The sequence below is a fragment of the Aquarana catesbeiana genome, linkage group LG04 (genome assembly GCF_042186555.1).
Source record: "Aquarana catesbeiana isolate 2022-GZ linkage group LG04, ASM4218655v1, whole genome shotgun sequence".
Lineage (NCBI taxonomy): Eukaryota > Metazoa > Chordata > Amphibia > Anura > Ranidae > Aquarana > Aquarana catesbeiana.
In genome coordinates, this window is record NC_133327.1 from 471,286,457 (window position 1) to 471,301,952 (window position 15,496).

The window sequence follows — 15,496 nt, forward strand, 5'->3', positions numbered from 1 at the left end:
TATAATATTTCACAGCAGGGCCCGTTCCAGCGCCCACCAAGAGTAACTGTGAGGGCTTACAGTGTTCTGGTACCACCAACACCTAAGGCCCAATTTTCTGCAGAGTGTATAGGCCAGGCCGTATAATATATACAGGCGGTCCCCTATTTTCAAACATCCGACTTACAAATGTAAGGAAACAACAGGAAGCGAATGGAAAACTATCCCTAGGAAGGGAAATTTTTCTCCTGTAAGAGTTAATATGGGAAAAAGATGTATCCACTGATGCTTTATCACCAATCCTAGTTTCCCTAATAACCCAAAATTTTCAAAATCCAATTGTCATTGGGACAGAAAGTGTGGTGAAATCTTAACAGGGGCACAGACAGCAAAACAAATGTTACAGGGGTGATAACCCTTCCCTGTGTTATCCAAAAAGCTTAAAAATAGATTTTTTTGGCTGGAGCTACACTTTAAAAATTACAAACAGATTCAACTTAAGAACAAACCTACAGTCCCTATCTCGTTTGTAACCTGGGGACCGCCTGTATACTGCTGTTCAGAGTATATAGGGCATGGGGGCCCCACACTTTTTTTTTGTAATTTGGGTGCGGGGTTCCCCTTAATATTCATACCAGGCCAAAAGGGCCTGGTAATGGGCTGGGGGGGACCCATGCCGTTTTTTCTCAATGATTTTCATCTATATTGCCGGGACCCGACATTACATTACAGCCGCAAGCAGTTTTAAATGACTTTTATTCCTTTAGAATTGTCATTTTGTGCAGGGACTGTTCTAAACATGGGAAAAATGCGCCACTTTACAGGCATACTATAGTCACCCCCCAGGCACAATATTTAAAGGAATATTTCACTTTTATTGTTTCACTTTAAGCATTATTAAAATCACTGCTCCCGAAAAAATTGACATTTTTGAAACTTTTTTTTGCATTGATACATCTCCCTTGGGGCAGGACCCAGGTCCCCAAACACTTTTTATGACAATAACTTGCATATTAGCCTTTAAAATTAGCACTTTTGATTTTTCACATTCGAATCCCATAGAACAGTGTTCACGTGTTCGCACAAATTTTTTGCCTGTTCGCATGTTCTGCCACGAACCGAACTGGGGGGTGTTTGGCTCATCCCTAGTGGGAAGACACTATAGTGGTATGCGTAAATTCAATCAGGTGTGCGGTACCAACGCAAGTAAATTTTATAGCCGTTTTATAAGCGTTCCCATTCGTCTTTGGATAGATCCAAGGTAAGTTCTCTTTCCCATCTTTGACTGATCGAGTTGGCTTTAGGATCATTTCTATCAGACAGGAGGGCGTATACCGATGAAATTAGGTGTCTCTGTGGTTCCATGCAGGCACAGAGTGCTTCAAAGGGGGTATAGTCTCTAAGCCATTGTGTAAGAGGTTTGCCGCTATTCAAGAAGTCTCTAACTTGTAAGAATCTGTAGAAGGGAATGTTTTGTTCCGGGAAGGATAAGGCGGCGTATCTGATGAGGTCATTGTTTTGAAAAAAGTGTTGTGCTATAAGTGGTGGTTCGGAGTGTGGGTGAGATATGTTACCCTCTGAAAAGCCAGGAATGAAATCTGGGTTTTGGTCTAGTGGGGTCTTGGGACCTGGCGAGGGGTTCAGCTCCAGTGTGTTGAATGCTGCTTTGAAAGTAAGTAGCATGGGGCCTGCAAGAGGGTATGTAGAGTTTGCCTTGGGGATTGATTTGAAGTCAATCCAAGGTAGGTGGGAAAGTGGTATTCCTCGATTATAATCCAATTTTTAGTGGGTCTATGAATATGCCATTCAATTATTCTGGTAAGGTGACATGACCAGTGATATCTGTGTATGTCAGGGAATCCTAGCCCTCCTTATGACTTGGGGCGGGTCATTTTGTCCCAGCTTAGTCTCGGAGATTTGGATGCCCAAATGAAATTTCTGCATAGTCGTTTGTAATTGGTAAAGAAAGATAAGGGGATTTTGATTGGGACTGTCTGAAAGAGGTATACGATTCTGGGCAGGACTTTAATTTTTAAGATAGCTAGTCGGCCAAACCTTGAAAAGTGCCCCGAATTCCATTTGTGGAGGTCCTGCTGGATAGTTTTCACTATAGGTAAGTAATTTCTTTCGTAAAATTCAGATAGTTTTGCAGGGATTTGGATACCTAGGTATGTAAGGGCGTGTGGTTCCCATCCAAAAGGGAAGTTTGCCTGACATTGTGAGACCAGGATTGAAGGGAGGGAGATGTTTAGGGCTTTTGATTTTGCAAAATGTATTTGTATGTAGCGCCCCCTGAGTATACTGGGAACAAGGAGACACCTCCAGATACCGGGAGCGGGCTTACATTCACCCCAGGGCTCAGTCCATGGCTATAATGGGAAGTGAGAACAAAGATGGGCGCCAGTCACTTTAGTATTTTTCAATGCTTTAATGAAGAACTTGAAAGAAGTAGTAGTAAAGAGGTTGAGGGGAGGTTGCAGATACCTTTTTGTAGCAAATCACTTACAGACTCTTCAGAATAAAGGACAAACACACAGCTTTCTCCTAGCGGAATCTTGTATAGCTGAGTAGGTCTCTGCCACAGACCTAACAACCAGTACGATGTCTGGATAAGCCTCTCTCACAGGACTTAGCAGCCAGCGGATACCTGGATAAGTCTCTCTCACAAACTTAGCAGCCAGGAATGTATTACCTTGATTGAATTGTAGAACAGTGTCACAGTATCAGAACCTTTAAGCCATCCGACGGTACTGTGAGGGTAGGTTAGGTGTGGGTGCGTCCTCCAAGTAAGTTACCAGGCCCTTCTGAGAGACCAGCCTTCATCCTGGCTCTCTCCAGCAAGGGTCCTCCCCTGGATTTCCTCAGCTTTGCTTGGCTTCTTCCATTCAGGCAAGACAGCCTAAGGACCACCTTGGAAGTAGTAGGCCCCAGACAGGATTCTGGGCCTACTTGCACAGCTTGCATCAGCATAGCCTCAGGCCAGAAGGGTCACGAGGTCCGGACTCCTAAAAGCACATGCCGTCGCTCCCATAAATACCCCCTCCCAGAATGCACAGCTGCAGGAGGCTCCCACTGGGCAGTTTCTGAAAAAAAGAAATATTTATCACAACTAAGTTGTTATTCTCACACTGTCCTGTGGTACCAGTGACACTTACTGGCAACAGTGGGAAATGTACACCCAAGTCAATATTAGAACAGATCCAATAAAGTATATACAATCAATCTGAGCTGGTTACAGCTCAGCAAAACTAAATTTACCTTATAGTCCCATTTTTGGGAACAGGGGGCTACATGTAGGTTAGAGAGATAGAGTTGAAGAGGGCTAAGTCCCTAAGCAGATTGAGAATGGTGGTTATGGGGTCTGAGAGGAAGAGAAGAATATCATCCGCGTATGCCGCGATTTCGCAGTGTTTGTTTTGGATGTCAATGCCTTTAATGTCTGTGTTAGCCCTTAATTTGCGTAACAGGGGTTCCAGAGTGAACACAAAAATGAGAAGGGGAGAGGGGGCATCCCTGACGTGTGCCGTTTGAGATGGAGAAGGCGTTCGACAGGAATCCGTTGACTCTGATTCTAACTGTGGGAGTAGAATATAGTGCCATTATCAATTGAAGTAAGTGTGCAGGAAATCCCATAGCCTGTAATTTAGCTGACATGTAGTCCCATGCTACTCTGTTGAATGCCTTCTCCCTGTCGAGGGACAGGAAAAAGCCCTGTTTAGAGGTAGTTGTGAGCCAGCGGTGAATGCTGATAGCCTTTATGGTGTTATCCCTGGCTTCCCGTCCAGGGATAAATCCTACCTGGCCCAATGAGATCAGTTTGGGGAGTAGGGGCAGTATGCAATTGGCAAGGACTTTAGCGTAAAGTTTCACGTCTACATTTAAGAGGGATATGGGTCGATAGTTGGATACTATTGTGACATCTTTGCCTGGTTTAGGTATGAGTGTTATGTGGGCTTCAAGAATGTCTTTGTTAGCTTGGGGAGATGAAGATAAAGAGTTAAAGGTCTTGGTGAAGTGGGGGGTGAGTATGTCAGAAAAAGATTTGTAATAGCTCACTGTTAGGCCATCCGGTCCTGGGCTTTTACCTGTTTTAAGTTGTTTTAGGGTGGTTAGGGTTTCGTCTATTGTAATAGGGTGTTCTAATTCCACAGAGTCTTCTGCTGTAATGGGTGTTGGGCAATATTGTTTTAAGAAGGTATTAATAAACTCAATTCGGTCTTTGGTGTGTCCCTTTGTATGTGGGGGGGGGGGGGGTAAATTATAGGGTTTAGAGAAGTACTGAACAAACTGGTCTGCAATATCTTCTGTGGTAATAAAATTGTTACCCAAGGGATCTTTAATCATGTGCATGGTAGATGTTGCCTTTTTATGCTGTAGGGTTCTAGCTAACAGTTTCCCTGATTTATTCCCAAATTCATAAAATAATTTTTGCGTTAGCAAATATTAGCATTTCAACATTTTGCCTAGCTCCTTCAAAAGCTCTTCTCTGGCCTGCAGGAGGTCGACAAGGGTTTTGGTGGCTAGTGACCATTTGTGAGCCACTTCCAGAACCTGAATTTGTGTGGATAAATCAGTGATACAAGCTTTTCTGAGTTTATTTCATTTGGCAGCTAAGGAAATTAGTTCTCCCTGGATTACGCATTTATGCGCAGCCCAAATAATAGCGGGCGTGGAGTCTACCGTGTCGTTCTTTTTAAAGTAATGTGAAAGGTGTGCAGTAATTTTCTGAATCGCTTCTATGTCAGTCAGTAAAGAATTGTCAAGCGGCCAAATTGCAGGTTTTGTGTGTGTCGTCCAGAGGGTCAGCGTCATGAAGATGAGGTTATGGTCCAAGAGCACCATAGGGTCTATGGTTGCTTTGGATAGGAGTGTGAGATCATTCTGATATAGGAAAATGTAATTGATTCTGGAGTACTTGTCTTGTGGTGATGAATAGAATGTAAAGTCACGTTTGTTTGGGTGAAGCATGCGTCATGTAAGGCTAAGTCTTTAAGTTAGGTTTTAATTGCTTGTAGGGCTCTATAGGTCATGGAGGAAGCTCCTGTGGATGAATCTTGAGTTGAAGTGAGAGCTACATTGAAATCACCTCCTACAATTAATATACCTGAATAGAATGACATAAGCTGTTGTAAGGTCGTATGGAAGAAGGGTACTTGATGTTTGTTATGGGGCGTACACACGGTCTGACTTTTCAGCTACAAAAGTCCGACAGCCTGTCAGACAGACTTTCGACGGACTTTCGACGGACTTGCGGCGGACTTTCTAACGAACAGACTTGCCTACACACGATCACACAAAAGTCCGTCGAATTCTTACGTGATGACGTACACCGGACTAAAATAAGGAAGTTGATAGCCAGTAGCCAATAGCTGCCCTAGCGTGGGTTTTTGTCCGTCAGACTAGCATACAGACGAGCGGATTTTTCGACCGGACTCGAGTCCGTCGGAAAGATTTGAAGCATGTTTCAAATCTAAAGTCCGTCGGATTTGAGGCTGAAAAAGTCCGTTGAAAGTCCGGAGAAGCCCACACACGATCGGATTACCAGCCAGCTTTAGTCCGTCAGCGTCCGTTGGACTTTTGTAGACGAAAAGTCCGACCGTGTGTACGCGGCATTAGGTGCATACAGATTTGCTAGTGTGATGGGCTTGTTGTGCAATGTCCCTTTTAGGAAAATTAATCTACCTTTAACATCACGCTGGACATCTAGTATGTGAATGGGACAATGTTTTGATATGGGTATTGAGACTCCCTTGGTTATTGAGTCTTCATTGAAGGCATGGTAAACTTTTGGAAAATGGGTATTGTGTAGTTTGGGGATGTTGTCCAATCGAAAGTGTGTTTCTTGTATAAAGGCTATGTGTGCCTTGGCTTTCTGCAACATGTAGAGCAATTGAGATATCTTTTCTGGGGTATTAAGCCCATGCATGTTGAGTGATGTCATGTACCTTGTTGTATTTGAAACGGGATGTTCCTGGTCCCACAGCTGCAGTCTTACTTGTTGTGCCACAGAGGAGCTCTGGAGTTATAGCTATGTTCTCTTAGTTTGATGCATTACCTTGGACTCACCTGCTGCCAGCTGTGGACAATCTACAATCAAAGCAGCCCATAAATAGCAGCACTTCCTATCTCTCAGTGCCCGTTTGTTTGGACTAGCTTCCTGGGTGTTTTGACTGCTTTGTGACTCTGAATACCGTATTTGAACTTCTGCCTGAATTCCTGACTAATCTCTAGCCTGCTGATTTTGTACTTCACCGCCAGCTCGTGTATGTCCTTTGCCTGCCTGACCAATCTCTGGATTTCGATCGTGTACTGCTTTGCCTGATCTGTTGCCGTCCTGATCTGCCTAAGTTTTCACCTGAATCCTCAACACACAAGCTCCACTTCGGACACTACCTATCACAGGTACCTTACAAGCGATCACAATTTAACCTTGAAAGAGGGCGTGGCCCTATCAGGGTGTGTCATGTTAGGGGTAGCTGAGTTCGCCATTAACGAGGGGGGTGGTTAACTTTGCCAAAAATAAAGGGGTCCACCAGATATTTAACCTATAGGTGAGGCTGTATAGGGTGGGTGGGGGGTAACTATCTAGCCTTCTCAATTGCGAGACGGGCTGGTAAAGTACATTGAGCTACCAGTGTGGGCCTGACTTAACTGTAAGTCAACACTGTATTGCCCTACTGTGTGGGGGTTGATAAGGACCTAGCAGAGAAGAGTCTTTAAAGGTGCGGGGTAACCCGCCGCTGTCAGGTAATGGCACCTATGGGTGGAGGTAAAACATTTGGACAGGGGTTTCACTGCTGAAAAAGTCCAAGAGTAATGCATAACAGCAGTGATAATAGATGCGTGTAGGACCGTTCGATGTGTGTGGTGAATGTTTGCGGCCATGGCAAGAAGGCATATCCCTGTCTCGTTACCATTGCTCCTAATCCAGGGTCTCTACTGTCTAACGAGGGTATTAATTTATATCCACAAATATTATAAAAAAGGAAAAAAAATTGGGAAATAGTAAACTATTAAATAATAAACAAGTGTATAACACGGGAGCGCGCCCGCAAGGTAACCCCCTTGATAGAGAGCTTCCCAGAGGGGGTTAGCCCTTACAGGGAGGAGCCAAGACAGCTGCCGTGGGACCCCAGAAGACGATGTTCGGGGCCACTCTGTGCAAAACGAACTGTACAGTGGAGGCAAGTATGACATGTTTGTTATTTTTTTAAAATTTTCAGTGTCCCTTTAATGAATTTAGTTGAAATTGGTTTAATTTTGTTTTGTATACATACTAAATTTTCAGAACTATTTGAATTCAGAATCGGATTAAAAATGATCGACCGATTCAAAATCTGTGTGAAAAATAACTGGTTGTTAATGAGCGGGCTGTGAAGCCGGTCGCACGTCTTTAACAACCGAGGACTCAATGTAAAAAAAAAAAAAAAAATGCTGGCAATGAAAAATTCATGAAAAAAATGGTGTGGGGTCCCCCAATGCATGCCAGGCCCTTCGAGTCTGGGATGGATTTGATTTTAAGGGGAACCACACTACTTTAAAAAAATAAAACAAACTTTGTGGTGTCCCCCCATAGACCATACCAGATCCTTATTTGAGCATGCAGCCCAGCAGGCCAGAAAATGGGGGAACGAACGAGCGATCCACCCTCCTGAACCATACCAGGCCAATTGCCCTCAAAATGGGGGGTGCTTTGGGGCAGGGGCCTCTGCCCCCAAACACCTTGTTCCCATGTTGATGGGGACAAGGGCCTCTTCCCCACAACCCTGGCAGGTGGTTGTGGGGTCTGCGGGCAGGGGGCTTATCGTAATCTGGAAGCCTCCTTTAACAAGGGGGCCTGCAGATCCCAGCCCCTCCCATGTGAATGAGTATGGGGTATATATGGGGTATATATATATATATATATATATATATATATATATATATATATATATATATATTACCCCTACTCGTTCACCAAAAAGTGTAAAAAGTAAATAAAAACATAAAAACAAAACACAAGTTTTTAACAATTCCTTTATTTAAAAAAAAAAGTCCCCCCGGTGTAAATCCAACGTCAATCATGACGCCCACTGCCAACTCCCTCCGGTACCAACAAAGACTCCCATCTGCCAGCTCTGCCATCTGCCAGTTCTTAAATAGCCTAGAGACGGGGGCCATCCGATGATGCCATCGGGTGACCCTGCCCCCTTGTGACATCATCGACCGGGGACATGCTGGATCGAAGACGTCACAAGGGGGCCCTGTCCCTTATCTATTTAAGAACTATCAGATGGTGGAGCTGGCAGACGGCGGCAGCCTTCATCGGTACCAGAGTTTTTTTGTCTTCTTTCAGGCAAGTGGTGGCGGCAGGCATTGTGATTAAAGATGTATCTATTTTGTGGGACATTTTTCTTTATTTTTCATTCTGTTAATGCTGAGGTCCGCCGACTGCTACATACTGCAGCTGCTGACTTTTAATAATCGGACACTTACCTGTCCTGGAGTCCAGCAATGTCGGCACCGCAGCTGATGTTTCCATCAGCTGTCGGGTACATGCTGCCTCCATTGCAAGTAAGGGAACCCAGCAGTGTAGCCTTTCAGCTTCACACCAGGAACCCTACTGCACATGCACGAGGTTCCGCTTCTCTCTCCTACAGGCCTGGTGACAGGGGAAGGAGGAGGGAGGAGGAGGGAGCCCCAGCCGTGACTTCAATACCAGCAGCTGAGGCTCCCGAAAGTGGGGAAAGCATACCTGTGAAAGACAGGTATGCTGTCCCCCCTCCCACCCAAACGGTGCCAAATGTTGCACCGGAGGGGGGGAGGAGTACAATGAGCGGAAGTTCCACTTTTGGGTGGAACTCCGCTTTAAAAAGGAATTGTCAAAAACTTGTGTGGTATTTTCATTTACTTTTTACACTTTTTTTGGTAAATGAGTAGGCATAATACCCCATACTCATTCACATGGAAGGGGGGACATAATCAACCCCGCACACCCTGGTCGATGATGTCACAAGGGGGCGGGGTCACCCGATGACCTAATGGGGTGACCCCGACAGACGGCGGGAACCTTCATAGGGACCGGAGTTTTTCTGGGTTGGCAGTAGCGGCGGGCATCGTGATTGACGTTGGATCTACTACGGAGGGCGTTTATTTTTTGGTTTTTATTAAAGGAATTGTCAAAAAATGTCTGTTTTTATTAACTTTTTATGCTTTTTTGGTGAATGAGTAGGGGTACTATGTATCCGATGGGAAACTCCAAGAGAAGCTTAAAAACACAACTCTTCCCCACAACCCTGGTCAGGGGTTGACTTATCAGCTTCTGGAAGCCCCCTTAAACAAGGGGACCCCCAGATTCCGGTCCCCAATGTGAATGAGTAGGGGTACTACTTATCGGCTTCTGGAAGCCTCCTTTAACAAGGGGGCCCCCAGATCCTGGGACCCCAATGTACCCCTACTCAATCACATTGGGGGCCGGGATGCAGAAGCCAATAAGTCAACCCCCCACTCCCACAACCACTGACCAGGGTTATGGGTAACAGGCCCTTGTCCCCATCAACATGGGGACAAGGTGCTTTGGGGGACAGATCCCCCTGCCCCAAAGCACCCCCCTATGTTGAAGGCATGTGGCCTAGTATGGTTCAGGAGGGGGTGCTCGCTTCCCCCCTTTCCTGGCCTGTCGGGCTGCATGCTCAGACAAGGGTCTGGTATGTTTTTTTGGGGGGACCCAATGCCATTTCATGGGGTCCCCCATCAGTTGTTAAGGATACGGAAGCCAGCTTCCCAGCCCGCTCCTTTACAACCAGCTATTCTTCACACAGAATTCAAATCAGTCGATAATTTTTCGACTGACCCGTATTCAAAATGTTCCAAAAATGTTTAATTTGTTTAATTAATTAACCTTTTCTTATGGGTGGACCCTCAGACCATCTTACACAGTACCTCTGTGTAAGATAAATGTTCCTTTCTCACCTTACCCAGCGTTCTTAGGCCTCTGGGCTCTCCTGGTTCTCTCAACAGGGGATCTCCTGACACCCCAGGCTCTCTCGCTCCTCTGAGACTTCCAGATTCCCTCAGTCTCTGGACTCACCTAGTTGCCTATGCGCTCTCAGTCCTCCATGTTCACTTAGCCATCTCAACTTTTTCAGCCCCATGGACAAGGAATCTCTCCTCTGCAGAATGGACTACTGTCTCTTAAGTGGAGCACAAATGTCTCCTAATGAGAGCTCTGAGCTACGGCCAGGTCCTTCATTATAAGATCTGTGCGCACCTGGTCTCCTGCAAGGCCTAGACACTGGAATGAAGGTTTCTTCCCTCCCAAAACTCTTTGAAATCTCCAAACTCTGGAACCCAGTTGGGGAGTACTAAAACCTGGAGAAAGCTGAAAAAAATAGTTTGCTACGCTCATAATCGATATTCCAGAGCCCTGCACTCTGTATAGGTGTGAAACCTGTGTCATCCCTGTGTAAAAACTTCAGTATCTTAGTCTACACTGTTTGTACTGTACGGTTTATGTGCTTAAGGGCACACAAATTCTTCATATAACTAAATCTTTACATTTTGCTATGTTTGATGACACTTTTTATTTTCCTCAGTATAACTAAGATACATATTTTAAATGAACAAATTTCTTATGTGTGTTTCTTTTTGGTTTTTGCTTCCAGCAAAGAATATAAAGATGAAGGAATTAAGTCTCCTCTCATGTGTAAATATAATCTCACTTATGGATGTATCCTTTGAAAATATTTTGAAAGCTAATGATATCTGTAGATATATGTAACTGCATGTTCTTGTTATCCTGTTGTAGAACTGTGCTACATAAAGTATTAGTAACACAGGGATGTGCTGCGCTACATATAGTTCTATTATCATAGAACTAGTGTAATACATCTAAACGGTTTGCTAATACAAGCTCTACAGGCAGCACATGACTCTTTCTTTAATATGTTTATGTTGGTTTCAAGTTGTAGTGAAAGCTTTAGTAGTAATGCAACTGTATTGTGATATACTGTATGTATTCGAAGGTATAAATGTTTTACTAAATAATACACTGTAGTTTTCCTTTTACTAAACAAATTGAAAATGCATCCATTTAGAGAGATTTTGTAGCTTTACAGTACGAGCAGCTATCCTACCATTTAACAGTTAAAATTTTTTTTCCTTCCTATTTATTAGTCAAATCCGATGTATCCTTTTACATATACCAAAAAGTACAAAATTACTGCGCTTCCCAATACTCCAAGCTGCAGTTCTAATTTGTAGGTAACAAAAAATACATTAATCAAAATAATCAATAGAACCACGCTAACAATTAAATTATAAGGATGTGAATAAAGCCCAATTTGAGAAAAATATTAAAAATTGATCTCGCAAAGTGCAGCAAGTTTATAAGTGAAAAAACACACAATATATAATCCAACCCAAATAGTGATACTTGGAAACCATATGTGACTTAAAATAAAAATGGATAATAAATTAAGTGAATAATGGTGACTCAAATATTAGAAAGTCCTTAAGATCAATTAAATCCACAAATGGTGATTGAAAAATTCGTCAGCAAGCACCCAGTGAAAAAATCCACCACCTATAACAATGCACGCTTACCAGAGGTAAGCTTTAACCCAGCTTATATTAGAAATCCACTCAGCAGGGACACCACCATCAGTCTCATCACAGAGGATGAACACATGGAGACAGAGTTCCGGTTGTCCTTCCTCTGTGATGAGACTGATGGTGGTGTCCCTGCTGAGTGGATTTCTAATATAAGCTGGGTTAAAGCTTACCTCTGGTAAGCGTGCATTGTTATAGGTGGTGGATTTTTTCACTGGGTGCTTGCTGACGAACTTTTCAATCACCATTTGTGGATTTAATTGATCTTAAGGACTTTCTTATATTTGAGTCACCATTATTCACTTAATTTATTATCCATTTTTATTTTAAGTCACATATGGTTTCCAAGTATCACTATTTGGGTTGGATTATGTATTGTGTGTTTTTTCACTTATAAACTTGCTGCACTTTGCAAGATCAATTTTTAATATTATCCTTTTACATATACATGCAGGGCTGGTGCTAGACTATTTTATGCCCTAGGCGAGACCAGCTACTTGCGCCCCCTCCCACCCCCCCAAAAAAATCAAAATGAATTCAATGGTGGAGGGGTGGAGGGGTGGAGCCAGGTGGACAGGTGAGGAGGTGCAGCCAGGTGGAGGAATGGAGCCAGGTGGAGGGATGAAGCCAGTGTGTGTCCTATGGCCAGTCCGGACCTGGGTGGATCCATCCCGGCTGTCTCTGTGCACAATGCCACCCGCCCTGCTCCTCCAGTGTCTGCACATCACTCAGGGAGGAAGGCGGGGCAGACAGAGAGCTGACACCCATGGCTGCTGGACATCGGCATGGTCTCCCCTGGCTGCGGGGAGGGGGGGGGGGATCTGCCTGCACATTCTCCCTGCCCAGCGAATCTGCAGCCAGCCAGATGGAGTTGCCTCCCGCTACAATCCGCACCACACCAGGAGCAGCCACCACCTGCCAGGGGGATCAGATCCTCTGGAGGGGACCCAGCGGCTGTGGTTGTACCCCTAGGCGGCAGTGCACCCTGGGAGGCTGCCTAGTTCGTCCAGTGGGAGCACCGGCCCTGTATACATATTTTGAGAGGTATAAAAGTTTGTTAATCAACTGCTAAAAGTCATGCCTAGTTTAATATATTCAAACAGTTTGCTAATACAAGGTCTTTACAGGCAGCAAATGTCTCCATATTTGTATATGCCAGATGCATGAATTAAAATGGCGGGGTTTTGTTTTTAAGCACCTGATTAGAGCCAGAGGCTCTAATAGGCTTCAAAATAGGGTGGGCTCGGGGCGTAGAGAATGTGAATGGAGCCCATTCAAGTGTTACTGAATATTTGCTACTGTAACACTGATCCTCCTCCCAACCAATCAGGAAGCAGGTTTTGAGACTCGTTACCCGACTCCTAGGAGGAGGGGAGGAGCCGCATGCCAGAAGCCGCCGATGGAGGAGAGGACACGGAGGCGCTGCGCGCCACCCGCTACCCGTCTAGATGGGGTAAGTGCTGAACCGACCGGCAGACAGCAGGGGGGAGATGCTGCCGGTCACTCGGGGGGGGGTTGGTTGTTTTGCTGCTGGAGCTGAAATGGGGGAATGTATTCTAAGGTGTAAAATAAAAATATACACAATAAGCAATCTTTGGAGTGTAAAGGTTGGGGAGTTTCAGTAAGGAAAACAAAATAGCAAGGAGATCTTGCCCCTCATGTCCCAGATAAATATTTGCAGCTCACATGGTTTGTTTGCTTATCCAAAAATAAACAGAGAATCATACATACCATTTTTAGTTTTTCTATTACTTCATAAAATTTATTAGAGAAAGAGTGTCACAAGTTGAACATAATAAAAAATATTTTAAAAAAAGTTTGTGATCCAATACTATGAGGATTGATTACGTAGTTAATGAACTTCTAATAAGGGTCACATGGAGGTTGTAAGATGAAGATTTACTTTAATTTCATTTGTATTGTGTTATAGTGTTAAACTGACCCTGTCACACTGATCCTAACTCTAATATCTTTACTCTGCTCCACCTTTTTTAGGTAACTGGCACTGCATTTTTCTTAAAGTGGTTGTAAACCCTTACAATCCACTTTTTACTACAGGTAAGCCTATAATAAGGCTTATCTGTAGCTACCCCTGATATCTCCTAAACCTGCATGGTTTAGGAGCTATCCCCTGTATCATCGGCACATGCGCACTGAAGCAACCGTTCGTGCCATTGCTTCAGCTATTGTGCTGTTGCCAGCAGCTCCCGCGCGTGACTGATGTCATCGCGGCTCTGGTCAATCACAGCGCCGGAGCCCGCAATACCCGGAAGTAACTCCGAGAGCGATGTTGCCAGCCGGAGCTGTATACTGGGACCACTGCGGGGGCTTCCATCTAAGGTTAATATTTCATAATGAGCTAGTATGCTATGGTTTACAACCACTTTAAGGGCCTATTTACATGTTTGCACACCTTAATGCACCTTAATGCAATGCACTTTCAATAGTAGTAAATGGGCCTTTTCTAGTGTATTAGGAAGCTACTATGCTATACTGTGAATTGATGGGCTACATTTCCTTGTTACTCTGCCCTGTTTCCACAGTTCCATTGAGCCAACAGTCCTTGCAAGCGTACTTGCTTACTAGCCTCTGTGCCAGAGCCTTTTTGAAGTTTGGTATATGCAGTGTATATTTGTTGTTGAACAGCTTATCTTTGTATGCAGCCTAATGCCACATTGCTGTGTGGTAACCAGAATGACCTACAAATTCACCACATTCACAATTGCTATAGTTTACATTAAAGCTAGCTATTCACCTGGTGCCAGCTGTTTGAGATCTCATCTAACCTGCTCATGACCCTCATTCTTCCAGCAGGTGCCCCAGGGCCTATACAACGCTGCAGCTTGTATGCCTGGGGAAAAGGAGCCCTACTGGGTCAGAGCTATTAGCATTTCTGCAGGTCCAGATTAACTCAAAATGTGAAAAACAAAAACACAAGCAGCTAGCACACAAACAAACCAAGTCCAATGAGAAATACTAACAAAAAGTGCAGCGCTAGAAATATCTAACATAAAATAATGAGCATTTTAAATCTAAAATGAACACCCTTGCAGATGTGAAAAATGTGAACATCAAGTTATAATCAAATGTCCTATGTAAAATATGGAACAGCAAAATAAGAAAAAAAAAAATCAGAAAAAATCCATATAAGGAGTGTTCGAGGGATATTTCTTCAAGTTGGAAGATGCCGGTGAACATCAAAAGGCGTATAAATATTCAACAAGAGATGAGAGGGTACCCTTACCGTAGGACGCACATACCATATGGCAGTACGTCAAAAAGGCATAGAGAGGTTCTCCCGTGATATCCCGACCAGGTGGTGTCTTGTAGGCCGCAAGCCCCAGTAGGTAATAATAGACACGAGCAGGAGTGGAACGATTATCCCTCAAATTTCCAACTTCCAAGGAGGGATGATCCGGGAGTGATGGTTCAGCATGAAAAAGAAAAAAGGGGGCTCGACATGGTGTGGGTCAAACAATGGGGATTTATTTGAGATAAAACACCATACATAGATAAAAGTGATCACTGGAAGATAAAAATGGCAATGTGGGGGGCTGAAACCGCTATCCCTACGCATTTCGACTAAACAGTCTTCAACAGGGGCATGAAACAGCTTCCCCACATTGCTCTTATTTATAGACTGTACAAAATTTAAAAAAACAACGGATCCGCCCCCAACATGGCGGAACCGGAAGTGAAACTCAATGAGCATGATTAAAAGTATGAGACATCCACAATCTTAACATCCCACAGTTCAGAGCATAAAGCATTATTGTATCCCAACTATCTACAGTGAATAAAACAAGTAGAATGGGGCTATATGCATGTACACACGAATGACGGTTTCCATCAAAAAAACAGCTTGAGTTCCAAGTCTCGTTTTGGAACCAGCAGCGCGGGATGACGCGTCATCCCCAATCAGCGGCCA

At 44.1% G+C, this 15,496-nt stretch overlaps 1 protein-coding gene across 3 annotated transcripts in view; it reads left to right on the forward strand.

Moving 5' to 3' along the window:
* The window catches only part of CAPN9 (calpain 9), a 1,322,409-nt gene that overhangs the window by 974,431 nt on the left and 332,482 nt on the right, over positions 1 to 15,496 (forward strand). For all 3 annotated transcript variants that reach the window (XM_073627588.1, XM_073627590.1, XM_073627589.1), the window contains exon 15: positions 10,623 to 10,687. In XM_073627588.1, the coding sequence (XP_073483689.1) occupies positions 10,623 to 10,687 (65 nt within the window). The remainder of the gene's footprint in view (positions 1 to 10,622; positions 10,688 to 15,496) is intronic.